Below are 17,417 nucleotides of genomic sequence, written 5' to 3'. Positions count from 1 at the left end.
GTGCATTTTCCTGATAAATAATTGATGTGGTAGAGCAGAGCCCACTGTAGGTAGTACCATCGTCCTGCAAGTAGTCCTGGGTTGTATTAACAAGCAAGCCAGGCAAACCCTGGGGAACAAGGCAGTAAGCAACATTCCTTCATAGTCTTGCATCAGTTTCTGCCTTGACTCTCCTAAGTGGTCGGCTGTGACCTGAGAGTTGTAAGATGAAAATAAACCCTTTCCTCCCCAAGATGCTTTTGGTCATGGTGTTTATCACAGCAATAGAAACCAAACTAGGACAGTGGCCTTCTAAAAATACAATCTGCTGGAGGCAAACAACCAAAAAGCAATGGGCAATGGGGGGAGGGGATGCGTAGTCCAAATACATGCTTAGATGATAGGACACTGCCAAAGCCTGGAGGAATCAAGTCCCATGGTCCACATGCCTTCAACAGCTTGTAGAGATCACTCTGTTTCTCTTGTTGCAGACAAAGCTTAACAGCACCAGCTAACACACACACACACACACACACACACACACACACACACACACACACACACACACACACACACACACATCACCTCTGGTGCAGACCCAGTGGTCCCCACCTAGCAAGAGAGAAGTGTCTGGGGCAGGGAGAGATCCAGCCCAGGCTGGAGAGCTGCAGTCCTCCTCACCTTCTCATAGGGGATCTGCAGCAGCTCCAGCACCACGGCATGCGCACCCATGTTCCTTAGCAGCCTCTGCTGCTGCTTCCTGCTCTTCCTCACTGAGGCGCTCTCTTGCACGCAGAGCTTGCTGAGTCGGATCAAAATCTGAGAGAAGGAAATATACCTCAGAAAAACAGGAATGGCAGTGTGGGGAGAGGCCTGGAGAGGAGGGGTCACAGTACAGTCATAATTTAGGACAGGGCATTCCTCTAGTATGTAGTATCCACACTGATTGCACAAAATCCAATCTTTGTGAGAAAAGTACATCTTGTGGAATAAGTAGCACATTTAGGTTAAAACAACCAGTGACGTGGGGTTATGGGTCACTTAAATTATCTGGCCAGAAACAGCTGCCAAGATTTTAGAAGGGCTCTGCTGAGGTAATAAACACAAAGCTTCCAACCCCGAATTACTATATGCAGAGATTTCTAAAGCCAAGCATGGATAAAATCCCTGTATGAATGAATCTTCGGTCTGCTTCAAAACCTGAGAATTACATAGTTCCTGTTTGTTTGTTTTTTTGCTTTTTGTTTTTAGTTGCCTACAAAAGGGGAGGGACTGAGAACAGCTGGGTTTCAAACTCAGACCTGTAGCTACAATCCAAGTGTTCAACCTGAGGATGCTACTTTCTCCCTGGACAAACTGTACACAAAGAAAAAGAGCTTGAGTAGTTGTGCCTTCGACTTGCTGATGGCTGACCAGAGTTCGCTGGAGAACGCCCAGGACACAGGTCGGTATGGGGCAGCTCACCTCCTTCACCACTCTGTAGTTGTAGCTGCTGGTGCTTTCGTGCTTCTGGGGCTTGTTACTCCCCTCCTAGGGACCAAAAAAACACATGTGGGAGGTGCCTCTTGGGGTCCACCGTTGGGGGGACATCACCCTTTAAGAAATCACACACATCTTGCATTGTCTTTTGACAGTCAGGCTGCCCAGGACATATCTATTCTTCGCCCTTTGGAAGAAGATGTCATGGTCACAGGAGGCCAGTCCCTGCTGGGTCTCTGAGAGAAATCTAGTGCTACCTCACTCAACCAAGCCTCTTCCACATGGTCCAGCCTTCCCCAGAAGGACATCTAAACTTTGCTTTTGTAGCTGGTTTCTAGGAAAATGGTTGATACCCTGGCTACTTAGCAAGGGTCTCTTGATAGTAACCATCCTATCGCCTTGTTTTCAGAAGCGGGAAAGCCACTTGGAAAAGCAAACTTGGGCTTTGCTCACCTCAGTTTTCTTATGTTCGTTTTCAGCAGACACACTGTCCATGGGCTCATCGGGGCCCTGGCCTTTGTACACCCAGAGCTCGGACTTCTCCACAATGGAGCGCAGTTGGTCCAAGTCTTGCTTGATCTGTTTGTAGTTGTCCACATCTTGGCTGGTAACCAGCAGTTGAACCTTAGTAAACATAATCCATTCGTTACACAAACCTTAAAACACACATACACACCCACACAAAGACACACAGAATCTCAATAGTTTCACTGCACATGACACACAACAGTTCTTTTGACACACAACAGCCATGATGGGCCACAGGAAGTACCTGTTTGAAGGCCTGAAGAACTTCCTGCCTCTGGCTGAAGTGCCTAAAGAGGAGCTGCAGGGCTCCAGACACCAGCGGTGGGTAGTCATGCATTGTCAAGTGGAGCAGGACCCTGAGGAAGGTTCTGCCACCATGATCATCCAAGTCTAGTGGCGTGTTCTCCTCACTAAAGGAACACAGGGGAGCAGAAAGAGAGACCAAGTGAACCACAGACCCAGGATCATGCATATGAGTCCTGACAGGGCTGAACTGGAATTCAAACACTGCTCCATGCAACAGGTCCTCACTTTCCGTCAGTTTCTTTTACAAGCCAATCATCTTCTACCTTCAGCTACACTGCGAGAAGAAGACAATTAAGACGTTATAACGTCAAAGTCCTTACCTTCCTAAGCTAACAGGACTGAGATTACCAGATTCAGGGCACCTAACTTACAGCGTTCTTCCATTGGGCTTCCTCTGTGCTCTGAAATCTACAACGAATGTGCTTCTTCCAAGCTTTCTGTTTAAAGTGCTGGAGCTAAGCACTTACTAAATCATCCGCAGTGAAATACCAGCTTGAAAACGTCTCGTCTGCAGCTCTTAGGAATCATGAACTATAGTGAGTCTGCTCATCATACACCTTGGTGATGGGCAGCCAAACAATGACTCTGTTCTACATGGGTGTTGTCATCAGCTGGTTTCTTGCTATGAGTCCTGCTTTAAAGTATTCAATGACCCACTAAAACTCAATGTGCTCCAAGTGAGGATGAACCAACATATTTATCAGGGGTTGCTTCAATATCTATGATAAACTTTGTGTTCTTTACATAATGAAAATCAAGAAACACACACTGGATTGAATGGCAAATTCCTTCACAACTGGGCACCACTGGCCAATTGCTATGTTAGCATCTATGCTGTGTATACAACTGAATGAGTGACCAACAATGGGACCTTCACAGTTGCAGGCTAAGAAGAAGAGTACAGTGAGAACTGATGGGGGAATATTATAATCACATCACATGTCTCAAACGCCATGGTAGTTTCACTGTTGATCAAGATGAGGTAAATGGCTGGACAGCTGAGTTGGTGCATGATACAAAGTGTCATTATTGAGAACTCAAACTATTGCAAACAGGTGTGCCTCAAATTCCATGGTTTTTATATGAAGCACTGATGCAGACTACTCACAGTCACAGGTCCTAGTAAACAGGGCCTCTGTAGTCCTCTTTACTACTAACCCTGGCCTTGACCAGCAAAACATTAGAAAGCACAGTGGAAACAGACATGTAATCAGCACTTGCTTACTCTTGGCTAGTCTTCCTGGAGCATTTGCTTCTAGGAATCAACCACTGCTCCACAATGAAGCACAAATTAACCACATAGAACAAGGCTGAAAGCTCAGCTTTAATGTTCTCCTTTGAAGGCACCAGAAATATGAGAAAAACAGGCAGGGTGTGCCACTCCCAGTTACTATACCACCAGAGTTGCATGGCAGGCCCAACAGTGACCAGACTGCTCAACAGAGCCTCGTCAACACCAAGAACTGTGGGAAATACTTGCTGATTAAACATTTAAGACTTTCACAGATGCACTTTACTAAGCAATAAATAATCAAACCAAGTATGCTAGTTATAATCACTGTGCACACAATGTATTTATTCTTGAAGATATGTGAGTTTATAGTACTAATGGTTTGTGGGTTTTGTTTTTTGGTTTTCTTCGGTTTTTCAACAAGATTTCTCTGTGTAGCCTTGGCTGTCCTGGAATTGCTTAATAGATCAGGCTGGCCTCGAACTCACAGTTATCTGCCTGCCTCTGCTTCCCTGAGTGCTGGGATTAAAGGAGTACACTACCATACCTGGCTAAGGCCTGTGATATTAAGAGGGATTCACATTAGGAATAATTAAAGGATACATTGTGGGGCTTTCTTTTTTGTTTATTAATTCTTACTGCTGTTGTTGCATAGCTTGGTTATCAGAGGACAAAGTCAAGGACACTAGTAACCTCTCTCTGATTTGAACGCCCTATTCCTACTCTTTTGACCCACACCATTTAAAAATAACCATAGGAATATATGCATAGTAGGATGCCTTCTTAAATCATTCCTATCCTGGGCAAGAAAAACACACACACACACACACACACACACACACACACACACACACACACACACACACATACCACTCACACACGCATTTTGCACCACCTAAGTTCTGTGACTCAGTTGCTCCAAGCAGAGCAGTAAAAAAACTTGAACGTGATGGCCAAATAGTGGTGTGCTCAAGGAAAAGTCCTGTGAAAACTACAGAAGGTCTGCCTTCTGTGCTCTAGCCACAAAACAGACAGTAAAAGCACACTTTCCTTCCTCCAAAGATGCCTTCTGCTTGCTCCTCAATGTGTTCAAAGTCAAGAGCTCCTGAAAGATGAGAGAATAGGTTAGATACAACAGAAATGGAAAACCTGATTCTAGAAGACTCCTACTAGTGTGCTTCAAGAATGATGCCCACATGCCACCCTCAAAGTTTCCAAAATCACGACCCACAGAGCTATGGAGCAGGCTAGCCCAGATGATCCTGACAACTGCCATTTTTTCTTGCTAAAGTAGAATGATGGCTCCACAACAACAACAACAACAACAACAACAACAACAACAACAAATCTTAGGCTGTCTGAATCACATCTACCACTGTCTTTCCCTTAGCCTTCTCCATTATCTTATGGCTGGGAACTTCAAATACAGAACAAAAGCTGCTGATGGACAATCAAATTCCTAGGTGAATATTTCTGGCACTGTGCTTGTTTTGGGTTGCTTTATAGGTAACTATAACTATAACGTATAGTTATAGGTAAGACTAGCTTTATAGGCAACTAAAACTATAAACATCAGCAATCTTCATTCCCTAAAGGCCTACCCGCAAGAAGCAATGTTTTGTTTGTTTTTCCCATTATGCTCTTGATTGGAGAGCCCTTAAAATATAGCAGTCCTCAAGAGCATGACTTTTCACCCTTTTTCTGGATACTGTTTTGAGCCCAAAGCAGCATCACTCCCAGGTCCCACTCTATGACTGCAATCTCATGCTGGCATCACTAACCTGGTACATTACTTGGCCCTTCCTGGCTGCTGTTTCCAGAAGATGTTTCCGATGACTGGGAATTGCTTTCATCAAACTCCCTCTTAAATATACACAGGAGGCAGGAGATCCTATAATCCAATCTCACATTCAAAATAAACTAAAGATTCAAGCAGAAATAGAAACACTTTGGTTACATTAACATACCGTCTTTAACACTTTGCCAAGCCACTGCACTCTGGCACAGCCTGGTATCAGCTGCATCAATTACCTTAAGCACTCAATCAAATATTTGGCTTGGGTTTAACAATAACAGACTTCAAAGGGATACATACAGTCTGCCCATGACACCTCAGTTTCCAGTGTAGACTTTGGCATCCTGAAGGTGAATTAAACACCCAGAATACTACACCATTCATGCCCTCATCTTTTACAGAACAGGACTATATTTCAGCAAAGACTGAAAGCCAACTCTGGGCCTAACCTAAGATAAAGTTAGCTGCTTTGAATTGAGAAGAACTTACAGAAATTTTGCTTTTACTTCCGAGAGTTACCTCCATTTATATTTGCAACATAGCTTTGATTGTCTCCTCTGATTTAGGCGTAGCCCTTGGGCTCTCATTGGTTTCCTATCCCTCCACCAAAGGATTATTGCTAGAACCCAGAAGAAAAGTGAGCCAGTTGCATCATTTAAGCTTCCTACTAACATCCCTCCTTTCTCTCTCTCCTAGCTTCTGCTTAGCCCTCTGGGTGACCTTACCCAATTTCAGGCTGTCACAGATCCCAGATGGAGACAGATGTTTGACCTGTCTCCAGCTCTTAGTCCATGTTCCCAAGTGACTGTTGCATATCCTGTTTGGTATCTTTCCAGAACCTCAAATTCAATATTATGCAAAACCCAACTATAATCATTACTTCTAGGTGTCAATCTGGATAGATTTAAGGGGCACCCAGATGGCTGGCAGGAGACTGGGAAGATACACAAAAAGGAGGGAAAATGGGAAAACAGCAATTATTAGTGAGGACGGAAGGTTTCCTTTCATTTTAATATTTTTTCAGTTGTAGGAATATAGTAATTGGCATGGCAGATGGAAACAATCACATTAGGGAGAGAACAGATGAATAATTCTAAGAGCAAGCCAGTCCTTGTACGTGGAAGGGAAAAAGTCTAGGGTTGCTCTTAGTTTGAGACTCTTGGCCTCATTACACCTTTGAACTCTAACAGCTTGTGCTGCTCTTTCTGTTCTATGTACATAATATTTAACCCCCAAAGATGCTCCTCAGTAGACAAACTCACATTAGCTATGTTAGGATAAGAGCAGACAAACGATAGGTACCACGTATTAACTGCGGCTTAATTGGTTTCATCAAAAAGGGGGGAAGGCAATGTGCATTAATTGATTCAATCTGATTATCCACCTCCCATTCCCTCTTGAAAACACCTGTTCCCAAACCTGTCTCCACTTCAGACTCTTTGTATTTGCTAAATCCTAGGGATGCCCATGGCTAGCTCTCACCGCATCTGTGTCTGATCAAGCGACTTTTTGACAAAGGTCTTCTCTCACAATCCATAAAAACCCATTATCCTTGCCCCCTGTCCTCCAAATCAGCTGATCCTTCTTTTTTAAAAAGTAATTGTGTGTGTGTGTGTGTGTGTGTGTGTGTGTGTGTTTCCTGTATGCTTGTCTGTACCATTTGCATTCCTGGTGCTCATGAAGAAAGACATCCAATTCCCTGGAACTAGAGTCATAGATGGTTGTACGCCAGTATATGGGTGCTAGGAATGGAACCCAGGTCTTCTGGGAAAGTACCCGAATGGGGTACCCTTAAGTCATTCTCCAGCTCCCAGTTGACTCATCTTTATGTTTTAACAACTAAGCATTGATTTTTAGATGATGTGTGCCTATGCTCCCTGTGAAAACAAAGTTCTTTAGGCTCAGAGCTTGAATGGATTTTGTTCATTGCTGGCTCCCAAGTGCTAAAAGGGAGTTGGCATGGAGCTGGTATCAACTAACATTCATGGGCGAGTAGGTGGGTAGATGGAAAGGGCAGAAAATTGAAGAGGAGGAGGAGGAGGAAGAACAAGAGAAAAAAGAGGAAGGTTTTGCAATGCTAATAGAATCTGAAGAAAGCACAGTGAGCAAATTCTAAGCCAAGGCTTAGGCAGAGAAAGAGACCAGCTGTGCTGTAAAGCTAAGGTAACTGAAGGAAGTTATGGAATCACAGAATAGTCAAAGCCACGATGGGGGTGGTGGGGAAGAGATGACTCAAAGGTTAAGATCACTGGCTGCTCTTCCAGGAGTCCTGAGTTCAAGTCCCAGCAACCATATGGTGACTCACAACCATCTGTAATGAGATCTGGTGCCCTCTTCTGGAGTGGAGGCACAGAACACTGTATACATAACAAATAAATAAATACATACATATATAAATACATAAATGTAAATGAATAAATAAATCTTAAAAAAAAAAAAAAAAACAAAATCAAAAACCCAAAGCCATGACGGGGAATGGCAGGAGATGACAAAAAATTCAAAGGAGTCAATTCCAAGATGATACACAAGGATGAGGTAAAATTCATGCTTTTTTTTTTCCCCACAGAAAGCCTTGGGCCCCTATTAGAGGAGGCATTAAGAAGAGCTCTCAGGACTATCTTGTTCCCTGCACCATACCTGGAGTATCTCAATGATCTTCAACTTGGTGTCCATAACCATGATGTCTTCCTTCTCTGGCTCTGCCTGCTTCACATTTCCTTCAGGGGCAGCAGCCATGGGAGTCATGGGCAAAAAGCCTCCTCCCCGAAGCACCACCTGGGTCATGAGTTCCCCAACTCCATGGATAGATCGCATCACGTTACTGCCTAGAAAGGGCCAAGGCAGACCATGGTCACAACATCCTCAGAGAGAGCCTGAAGCATCTAAATAGGGGTATGGGCTTATTGAGGCAAACTATTAACACATCCCTGTTCTGATACACGCTCTCAACCGTAGGAACCCAAAAGGGTTACTATGCGTCACAAATTTAAAATGTCTGAGATTGTCAGAACAACATGGTTTCTGCATCTCCAATGGCATGTTTGTTCATTAACTGTGTCACCGAAATTGACTTAGCACCAGTGACGTGTGCTTGCTACTGTGCATAGAACAGGAATATAAGTTAGCAGGCCACAAACACTGCTGCTTCTAACAAAGCTTGATTATATTACATCACCACCACATTTCCTCACATATAAAGAGTTCTGTGACAGAATTCAATGATATACTGTATGCAAAATGACATCACAGAGGACTTGGCAAATAGGGAGAATCAATTCCAAATGTTTTTTCCATCCTACCTACCTAAGCACATAACATGTAGTGGTGACTCAATGCCTATTCTGACTCCAAATGCAGGAAGAAATAAACATATCAACATGGATTTTCATATTTACAAAGTGAAAATAATACCAAGATACAAGCTTATTTCATCAGACAGGAGTATCATCATTAAGTGTCTCAGAAGCATCGAGAACAGATGGCAAGACACAGTTATTAAAGGGTTAAACACTCAGAGCACAAGGTAACTTTCAAGTTATTCAACAGGACACAAACAAAGACTCAGGACACATGTGAGGGAGGAGTAAATTGCTGAGAATGACCAACAGTGATGGATGATGGGTCAGTGGAACTCTTCCAGATTTTATTCCTCAGGGTATATATGGTGAGAACAGAAGAGAACAGGACAGGATGGCCCATGGGGAGACACAGCATGAGTGGAACAGCGTGGACCGGGAGGGCATCTCTCAGTCCTGACACTTCAGATACTCACTCTTGAGCTTCTCCTCATCATTGTTACCTTTATTCTCTTCTCCTTTCGTCATCTTGCTAATGGGGAAGATAGTGGTCACATGCACACAATCTAATATTGCCAAGAGGATCTTGGTTAGTCGAAGAAGGTCAGAAAAGTTGTAGAAACCAAAGTATATGAGGTTCCTGGCTAAGTTCACAACCTGTTGCAGTTAAGAGGAGAGGGAATTAGTACTCAGTGGCTGTGTCCTCCCATCCCACTCAGTGCTGACTAGCACTGTGCCCTTCATGACAGGCTGTGCCCTTCTTTATGGTCAGAGAAGGCATACAATGGGCTTTTTGTTTCTGATAAAAATCTCACTTTGTTTCATAAGGGAGAAAACTAAGAAATGAAAGTACCCTTCTGCTTTGATGACTAGTTCACAAAGCAATGGGCCTAATCAATTGGTACCCTAACTTCCCAAGAACACAGCAAATCATAACCAGTAAGAATTCAGATCAGGCCAGATGTGGGGGGGTACACCTTTAATCCCAGCACTTGGGAGGCAGAGGCAGGTGGATCGCTATGAGTTCAAGGCCAGCCTGGTCTACAAAGCGAGTCCAGAACAGCCAAGGCTACACAGAGAAACCCTGTCTCAGAAGAAAGAAAGAAAGAAAGAAAGAAAGAAAGAAAGAAAGAAAGAAAGAAAGAAAGAGAAGAAAGAAAGAGGTAGAAAGAAAGAAAGAAAAAAGAAAGAAAGAAAAGGCTCTCCCCTTGCCACCAAAAAAACAAAACAAAACAAAAAATAAACAAACAAACAAAAAAACAAAACAAAACAAAAAATCTCAGTGGTTCTTTGAAACATCATTCCTAAAGGGTGATACTGGTCTTGGAAACAGCTTAATGCAAAAGCAACAGGATTTATCCCTTGGATCAAGGTTCCTCGGATGAGTCACTGTGGCCCATCCCAAACATGAACTTTCTCGTCTTTTGTTTTCAATAAAAAGTGCAGAGCATATGTGACACATAATTAATTAGCCTGTGTATTTATTTCTATGAGGCTAAGTGACTGGTAACTGTTCTATTTTATTTAGAACAATTCTGACCCAATTCTTTTTGTATTTCCAGATGAGAGCGCTGTGATATAATGGCCAAGGATTAACATATTTCCTACTTACTCCACAGAAAAATGCCCACTGAGAACAGAATTTCTCAGAGAGCTTTTCACCATGCCTTACCTCAAATGTCAGCTTATTTTTCTCCTTATCCGAGAAGGGGAATCTTTGACAAACCACATCTCTTAAGTACTCCTCCACAAACTCCATCGTCTGAGCAAACCTCTCCTTGATCTCATCTTTGGATGCCCCACTGCTGTCATAGCTGAGAGGAAGAGAGAGAGCAAAGGAAGGGAAGCATGAAGCTCTTCCCAGGCAGGCCCTTTCAGCTGCTCAGCCTCAAAGACAGCATCTTCTAACCTAGTCCCGACTTGTGCTTCCTTCCCTAACATGTATACTTCCATATCTACTTTAGTCATTATTCATGCTCACTGGCTATCTTTCCTCACTATTGTAGAGGTAGTTTTCTAGACTCTTCAGTAATATTCCCCAATCTTGGCTAACAGTACACACTTAGATATTTGCAGAAGGACATGGCTAAACAAGAGATAGAAAAATGCAGCCCAGCATCCTATTTTCTTGAGGATTAAACAATATTTTCTAGCTACACAATTCTACTTAAATCTGGAAAAACAAAGCTCTTTCTCCTATGATTTCACTCAGTCGCCGATGTAGTTTATCTGCTGCTGCATGGAACATTAGAAGCACAGGGTTTTGAAGTGTCATAAGATCTCATTGGGGCCCAAGCTTACTCGTCAATGGCGATCTCGGAGGGGATTTCCGACCACAGACGGGCATATTTCACAGGGGTCACCTGCTCCTGGGGGTCTCGGTCCACGTGCATGTGAAGCATGAGGCGGCAAAAGGATGCCCTGAGGTCGTAGGGTAGGTTCTCATCAGACATGCAACGGAGAATGAGATCAACATCCAGCTGGCCAGATATTTCATTGATGGCCAGGTACTGGCGGTCCAGACACATCCTCGCGAAGAGGTTCAGTTGATACCTGAGAAAACCAACAGAAGGCTCATGTTCCAGAATCAATCACTCAGATTTCATAGATGTGACATATGGCCATCTAACTGATATCAACATCCCTAAATGATTGTTGTGCACATAATTTTTGATTCTGAACTAAGAAGATGGAGGAAGAGTTCATGGCATGTCTGAGTATGGGCCAGCACCCCATAGTCACACATCCGTCTAGCTGTGTTAAAGCGATCATGTCACCACGTGATTACATTTACCATCTTGATCTTATAAAATAAATAGGGGAAAATGACTAGGCCTGAAATGATTGTCTTTCTGCTCCCTTTCTCTCTGCATCCCCGACCCCATATTTTATACAGTACACCAAAGACCATGCATGAAATGTCAAACATACTGTTCATAACAAGTGTAATTAAATTTCTACAATACCTTTAGGGTCTTATATCATGTAATTCACTAAAAGTGAAGGCTAAATCATCCAATTCAGAACTGCCTACTAAAGTTAAAAATAGGAGTTTCTATCAATCCATCTCTTCATAGGGAGTGGAAACTCATCCTCACAAAATTAAGCGAGGATGTGCCCTGACATGAAGAACTCAATGGTGGCGTATGATGGCCTGTCAACTGCCAATAAAAGTGATTTATTATCAAAAGAGAAGGCATACTGCAGTCACGATTAGAGAAGCAGTCTACCCAATTACCATAGAGGTTATATTTTCTCTCTCTCTCACACATACAGACACATCAGAAACAATGTTAAGGGCAGCTTTAGAATGGTATCTGCTGTAAAGTATCATTTATGTACATAAAATCTGAGGAATAGAAACATATATATACATATACATGTAATACAGCAAAACACACAAAGAGGAGCTTGGAAAGATAGATCAGCAGTTAAAAGCACTTGTTGCTCCTGCAGATGAGCTAGTTTCAACCCCCAGAATCAACATGGGGCCTCACAACCATCTATAACTTCAATTCTAAGGGATCCAATGCCCTTTTCTGACCTCCTCAGGCAGTTAAGCACACATGTGGTAATGCATATACATACATGGACACATAAGATAATTTTTAAAAATTAACATACAAAAAATAAAAGACCATCATGCATATAAATAGAAGAGAACAGAAGAGAATACAGAAGGAAGAAAAGGCATTTTAACTGCAAAGTTTAAATTTCTTTATATTTTATATTATCTTATTAGGAAATATTAGAAATACTAATTTTTCTCCCCTCTTCTTTTAGCTGTATCTAGTAGTTAACATCCCTTATTTTCTCTTTCCTTTTCCTTTGCTTCATGTGGCAAGGCTATATGGCCTTGGAGCTAGGACCAAGACTAGGGACTGAGAAGGAGATCAGCAGAGGGGACAGTGGTGACACACAATGGTTTTCCCAAGCCCCAGGAATGACAGTGGCTAGAGGGAGTTATGAAAACTAAGGGGCTGTCTTGTCTGGCTTCAGTGAGAGAGGATGTGCTTAGCGCTGCTGGAACTTTATATCCCAGGGTGGTATGGCACCCATGGGGACCCATCACTTCCCTGAGAAGAAGGGGCTAGGGAAAGAGGGGGGAAGGAGACACGAAGTCTGGTCTGGGAGGAGAGGAGGGAGGGGGCTTCAATCAAGTGGAAAGTGACTGAATAATAAATGGGGGTGGAGGGGCGGGGCTAAGAAATTGGAGAGTCACAGCCAGGATGCATCTATGGCTTTAGGACAAAACTGAAAGCACATGTTCAGCATCCCTGCATCAGAAATGTTTCACATCAAAGTTTGGGTGCTAGTGTTGATTTTGGAATTCTTGCATAAACTTTATCAGCTGAGTTTTGATAATTTGAAAATCTAAACTACTCCAAAATGTGAACCTTTCTGAACACCGTACCTAAATTCCAACAGTTCTCTATTTAAATTTCAGAAGTTTTAGGCTACATGACTGTATTATTGTAAAGCCCTAGTATTTATCATGTATTTACATATATACATGTAGTAGATAAATAATGAAAATGCAGGTGTGTGCACCCACATGGTGAGACATTTTCTGTTTCTGTAAATGTTCTGGGAGACTGACACTATGTCTATTTTGAAGATATGGACTCTGGAACATAAACTCAAATTCAGCCAAAGTAAAAAAGTTAAGTAAAAAGATTAATATTTGACCAGTTGCTGCATGGCCCCACAGCCTGCCTGTTGTTGACTGTTCTGTATGCAGGCTTTACTATTTACAGGTCAAGTATAACAAAGGCTGATGCAAGCTCCTGCCTTTCCCATGACCTGGACACACAAACACACAACAATGGACTATGAGTCCATGGCATCTTCCAGTCAAGCTCACAAAACACACATCTATCTTTCTGTTGGACAATCTTACTGCAGGACACCACACCATTCTTTAGAGCAGTGTGGTTCTCAACTTTCCTAAAGTTGCAACCCTTTAATACAGTTCTTCAAGTTGTGGTGGTGCTCAACCAAAAAATTATTTTTGTTGTTATTTCATAATTGTAATTTTGCTACTGTTATGATTCACAACGTGAATTCCAATGGTCTTAGGTAACCTCGTGAAAGGGTCGTTTGACCCTCCACAGGTTAAGACCCACTGCCTTAGCATGATTAACAAGAAAACCATATTCTCCCAAGTGCCGCTTGGGAGCCCCTCAGGCCAAGCAAGCATGCCTCCCGCTCACCTGTAGTAGCTGAGGATGTCCCGGTCTTCCTTCTGGCCCTCTTTAGCATCCTGTGCCAATTCCCTGACACTCTTACTACGGATCTCTTTGCTGCTGTCCCTCCAGAACAGCCATACCTCTTCCTCATCCTCCCCAGCCTCCAGAGCATTCTCTCCAGTAGAGACTCCTTCAAACTCAAAACGAGACAGAACCAACCTGTGAAGAAAGAAGAGGAGACAGAGCTCAGTTTTTATAAAAATCCTTGGAAATCTTGCTTCCTTCCAGCCCAGAGACACACAGAGAGCCACTTTGTGCTTTACTTCTCCCAGTGGCAGAGCCATAAAGAATCTGTATGGTCTTCATGCGCTTTATCCTGGCAATTCTCAACTAGGATACTCTTTCTTCTCAGTAGACATTTGGCAACATTTGTAACATTTTTTGTGTCACAATGGCAAAGGAGGTGCTATTAGCATCACACAGCCACAATGCAGGAACACTTCTATTAACATCCTATAATGACAGGGCATTTGCCAAGTCCTCAAGCTCCAAATGGGTTTGTCAAGGTTGCCAAGGTTGAGGCACCTTGCATTAACACAAGCCCCCAAATTAAGTTACAACTAAGAAAAACTGTGCCACTAGCTTACACCTTAACTCTTTCTAATACAGCCTTGCTGCTGCAACATAGTCACCAGAGAAAATGCTCCTTTGTTAAAAGTGATTAACTACTATTACCAAAGCAGTGATAATAGTAATTATGGTTGCTAACAACCATAATTATAATATAGTATTTATGTATTACATCAATAGTAACTATAATATGTATAATATAATTTATAATAAGCACTACTTAAACATTTGTATTACATTTTTATTTGTTGTGTGCTACAGTTGATGTGTAGAGGTCAGAGGATAACTTGCAGGAATCAGTTTTCTCCTCCTACCATGAGGTTCCAGAAGATTGAACTAGTTTGTCAGGCTCAGCACAGGACCCTACATTCTTTGGGCCATCTCGCCAGTCCATCACACTTTGAACAATGATAATTTAGACCTCCTCGAAACACTGGATTAATATTAACACTGACTATTATTACATCCTTTATTTTTATTAATGAATGATAGAACTTTAAGGCTCTTCAACTCTTTAAACTTTGTGCCAAATGCTCCCTTGTGGGTTTACACAATTTTACAATAGACAGAGCAAGTGATGCAGAGTATATTTTGTAGTATACAGAGTAAGTGACCTTCTATAGTATACAGAGTAAGTGGCCAAACTAAAAAAGTTCAACTACTCTTTTGAACAAGGCCTGCAAAACAAAGATGAAATACTACCAAGCAACATTAGGCCAACCCTGAAGAGAAGGATGAATCGGGCTTATTTCCCATGAGCATACACATCCATTTACCATCAAGTGCATCTTGTCTTTAGTGTATGTCCCTAGATGGCACTCACTTGGTCTCAATCAGGATATCAGCATTGGTGGGGTTCAGCACAGCTTTACAAATGAGCTCCTGAGTCACAGGAATCGACTTGTTCATGGACACGCAGAGGTCAGAGAGGTAATCCAAGAATCTAATGAGAACGAAAAAAAGCAGGATGTTGTGCACAGAGCAGGCAGAGGGAGCCGACTCCTCCTGGCATAGACAAGGCCTGCATTCAATCTCAAGAGCTGTTAGGCACATTGAAGACTTTGATGACAGTGACAAGGAGTCTGGATATGGCAGATGAAGAAGGAAGGAAGGAAGGGAGGGAGGGAGGGAGGGAGGGAGGGAGGAAGGAAGGGGGAAATAACTAAAGCTAATGAAAAGGTGACAGGACCAACATGAGGAAGAGGAGCAGGACAAGAAGGAAGTTCTCTTCAGGAAGGGACAGTGAAGGAAGGCACTGGGACCTGAAGCCCAGGGTGGCAGGCAGGCTGTGACGCTAACTGTGGTACTCTGCTGTGGCTTAGCACTTGGGAGACATTACATAACCTGAAAAATGCCAGTTTCCTCATCAATAGGGAAAGATAGAGTACACATGTTCTAGGTCTTCCTGAGGATTACATGAGAAGATCCTAAGGACTGGCCTCAGGAGATGCTGGGCAGAAGTGGTAGTGGTCATTTTTACAGTAGTGTTATCAGCCTTGCAGTGTGACTGATGACACTTTACTGTGAACTGCTTCCTATGTCACCTAATTTTAGGGAGGAGAAAGAGGGACAAGATGGGGAAGGGTCAAAAGGAATAGGGGCAGATCTGTGTGCATAAAAGGTGGGAAGAAGTCACTCACATATAGAGAAGCATTCAAGTCAACATTACAAAGGACATGGTGATAATATGGGCAGCAGTTCTGAAAGCCACGGGTGCGAAGAAGTGAGCGACCAAAACCAAACGTCCTTTATTGTGTGTCATGTGCCTGACAGCTCAGAAGTATTTACAGCTGCTCATTTAAAGTGTGAAGGAGAGGAGAGGTGAGCAGCTGATAAACTCTGCTGGGGCCGCAGCACGCAGGCCCAATGCCATGCTCTCGCCTCTATGCACCACAAGGCCACAGGAAGCTGACCGCTGCCAGCCCTCAGGACAGCAAGCCTCACACCTAACATTGCAGACAGCTACAGTCCCACATTTATATGCACAGAGGCTTCCTCCCCGAGTGCCCTCTGGTACCTCACCTGGGCTCCCTGTTCTTTCGCACCAGGCTGACGAATGTGTCAATCTCTGCCGCAGTGATGTGCTTTTCCAGGAGTTTTCGGTTGTTGTGCAGCAGGGCAGTGATGGTGTCTTCGGCCAGCACATCATAGCCAATCTGCTTCTGCATGAAGCCAAACTGCTTGGCTATGTACTCCTTTTAGGGAACGAAACACAAGTCAAACCAAGAGATGAAAGGCAGTGTGACTAAGTTAGCACTATGGTTCAACAGGCAAAGGACCCTGGGCAGCCTTCTTCAGCCTTCTTCCCCCAGGGCAATGGCAGCTCAGATCCTCACAGCCTTTACTTAATTAAAGCCACCACACATTGTCAGCAAGTAAAGCTTTATGATCTACATGTAGATACTTTCCATGTACAACATCAGCTTTAGTTACCGATTCATTTTTAAAACAGGGTTGAAAGCAGTTACACAGCTCTGAATTTATTACTAACTCAGGATAACTTAACCCTTCTCATTCCTCTAGTGTTGCCGATGAACACAGATAATCCCTATGTGGACATCTGGATTATCAGCCCATTGTTTTCTTTTTCTTAGGTTTAAAAAAAATCATGTTTTAAGCTAACTTTTTTACTTATATGAGCATTTTTGTCATCACGTATGTTAAGTTCACCACACGTGAACAGTGCTGACAGATGCCAAAGGAAGGCATTGGACCCCTGGAAGCAGAGCTAGAGGTGATTATGAGCTGCAATGTGGGTGTCAGGGATAGAAGCCAGGGTCCTCTGCAAGAGTAGCCAGGGCTGAATCACCTCCCCAGTCTCCTAAAATTTCACTTTTAAAGCCAATAGGACTGTGGCACACATTAATCTCAGCACTCGGGAGGCAGGACAAGGCAGATTTCTGTGACTATGAGCACAGCCTGGTCCATATAGAGAGTTCCTGGCCAAAAAAGAAAATAAAGGAAAAAGTAAGCCAATCGGTAGA

At 43.1% G+C, this 17,417-nt stretch overlaps 1 protein-coding gene across 1 annotated transcript in view; it reads right to left on the bottom strand.

Moving 5' to 3' along the window:
• Itpr1 (inositol 1,4,5-trisphosphate receptor type 1) overlaps positions 1-17,417 on the bottom strand; it is a 333,498-nt gene that overhangs the window by 152,296 nt on the left and 163,785 nt on the right. The window contains exons 18-30 of the mRNA XM_051155019.1: positions 16,456-16,628; positions 15,257-15,376; positions 13,828-14,022; positions 10,916-11,167; positions 10,287-10,428; positions 9,091-9,271; positions 7,956-8,143; positions 5,305-5,443; positions 4,570-4,628; positions 2,231-2,392; positions 1,912-2,082; positions 1,444-1,509; positions 661-798 (exon numbers count right to left, since the gene is read on the bottom strand). Coding sequence (XP_051010976.1) covers positions 661-798; positions 1,444-1,509; positions 1,912-2,082; positions 2,231-2,392; positions 4,570-4,628; positions 5,305-5,443; positions 7,956-8,143; positions 9,091-9,271; positions 10,287-10,428; positions 10,916-11,167; positions 13,828-14,022; positions 15,257-15,376; positions 16,456-16,628 — 1,986 coding nt within the window. The remainder of the gene's footprint in view (positions 1-660; positions 799-1,443; positions 1,510-1,911; positions 2,083-2,230; positions 2,393-4,569; positions 4,629-5,304; positions 5,444-7,955; positions 8,144-9,090; positions 9,272-10,286; positions 10,429-10,915; positions 11,168-13,827; positions 14,023-15,256; positions 15,377-16,455; positions 16,629-17,417) is intronic.

The sequence above is a fragment of the Acomys russatus genome, chromosome 13 (genome assembly GCF_903995435.1).
Source record: "Acomys russatus chromosome 13, mAcoRus1.1, whole genome shotgun sequence".
NCBI lineage: Eukaryota > Metazoa > Chordata > Mammalia > Rodentia > Muridae > Acomys > Acomys russatus.
Note: the sequence above shows the minus strand (reverse complement) of the source record. Positions and strands in the feature narration are given on the sequence as shown.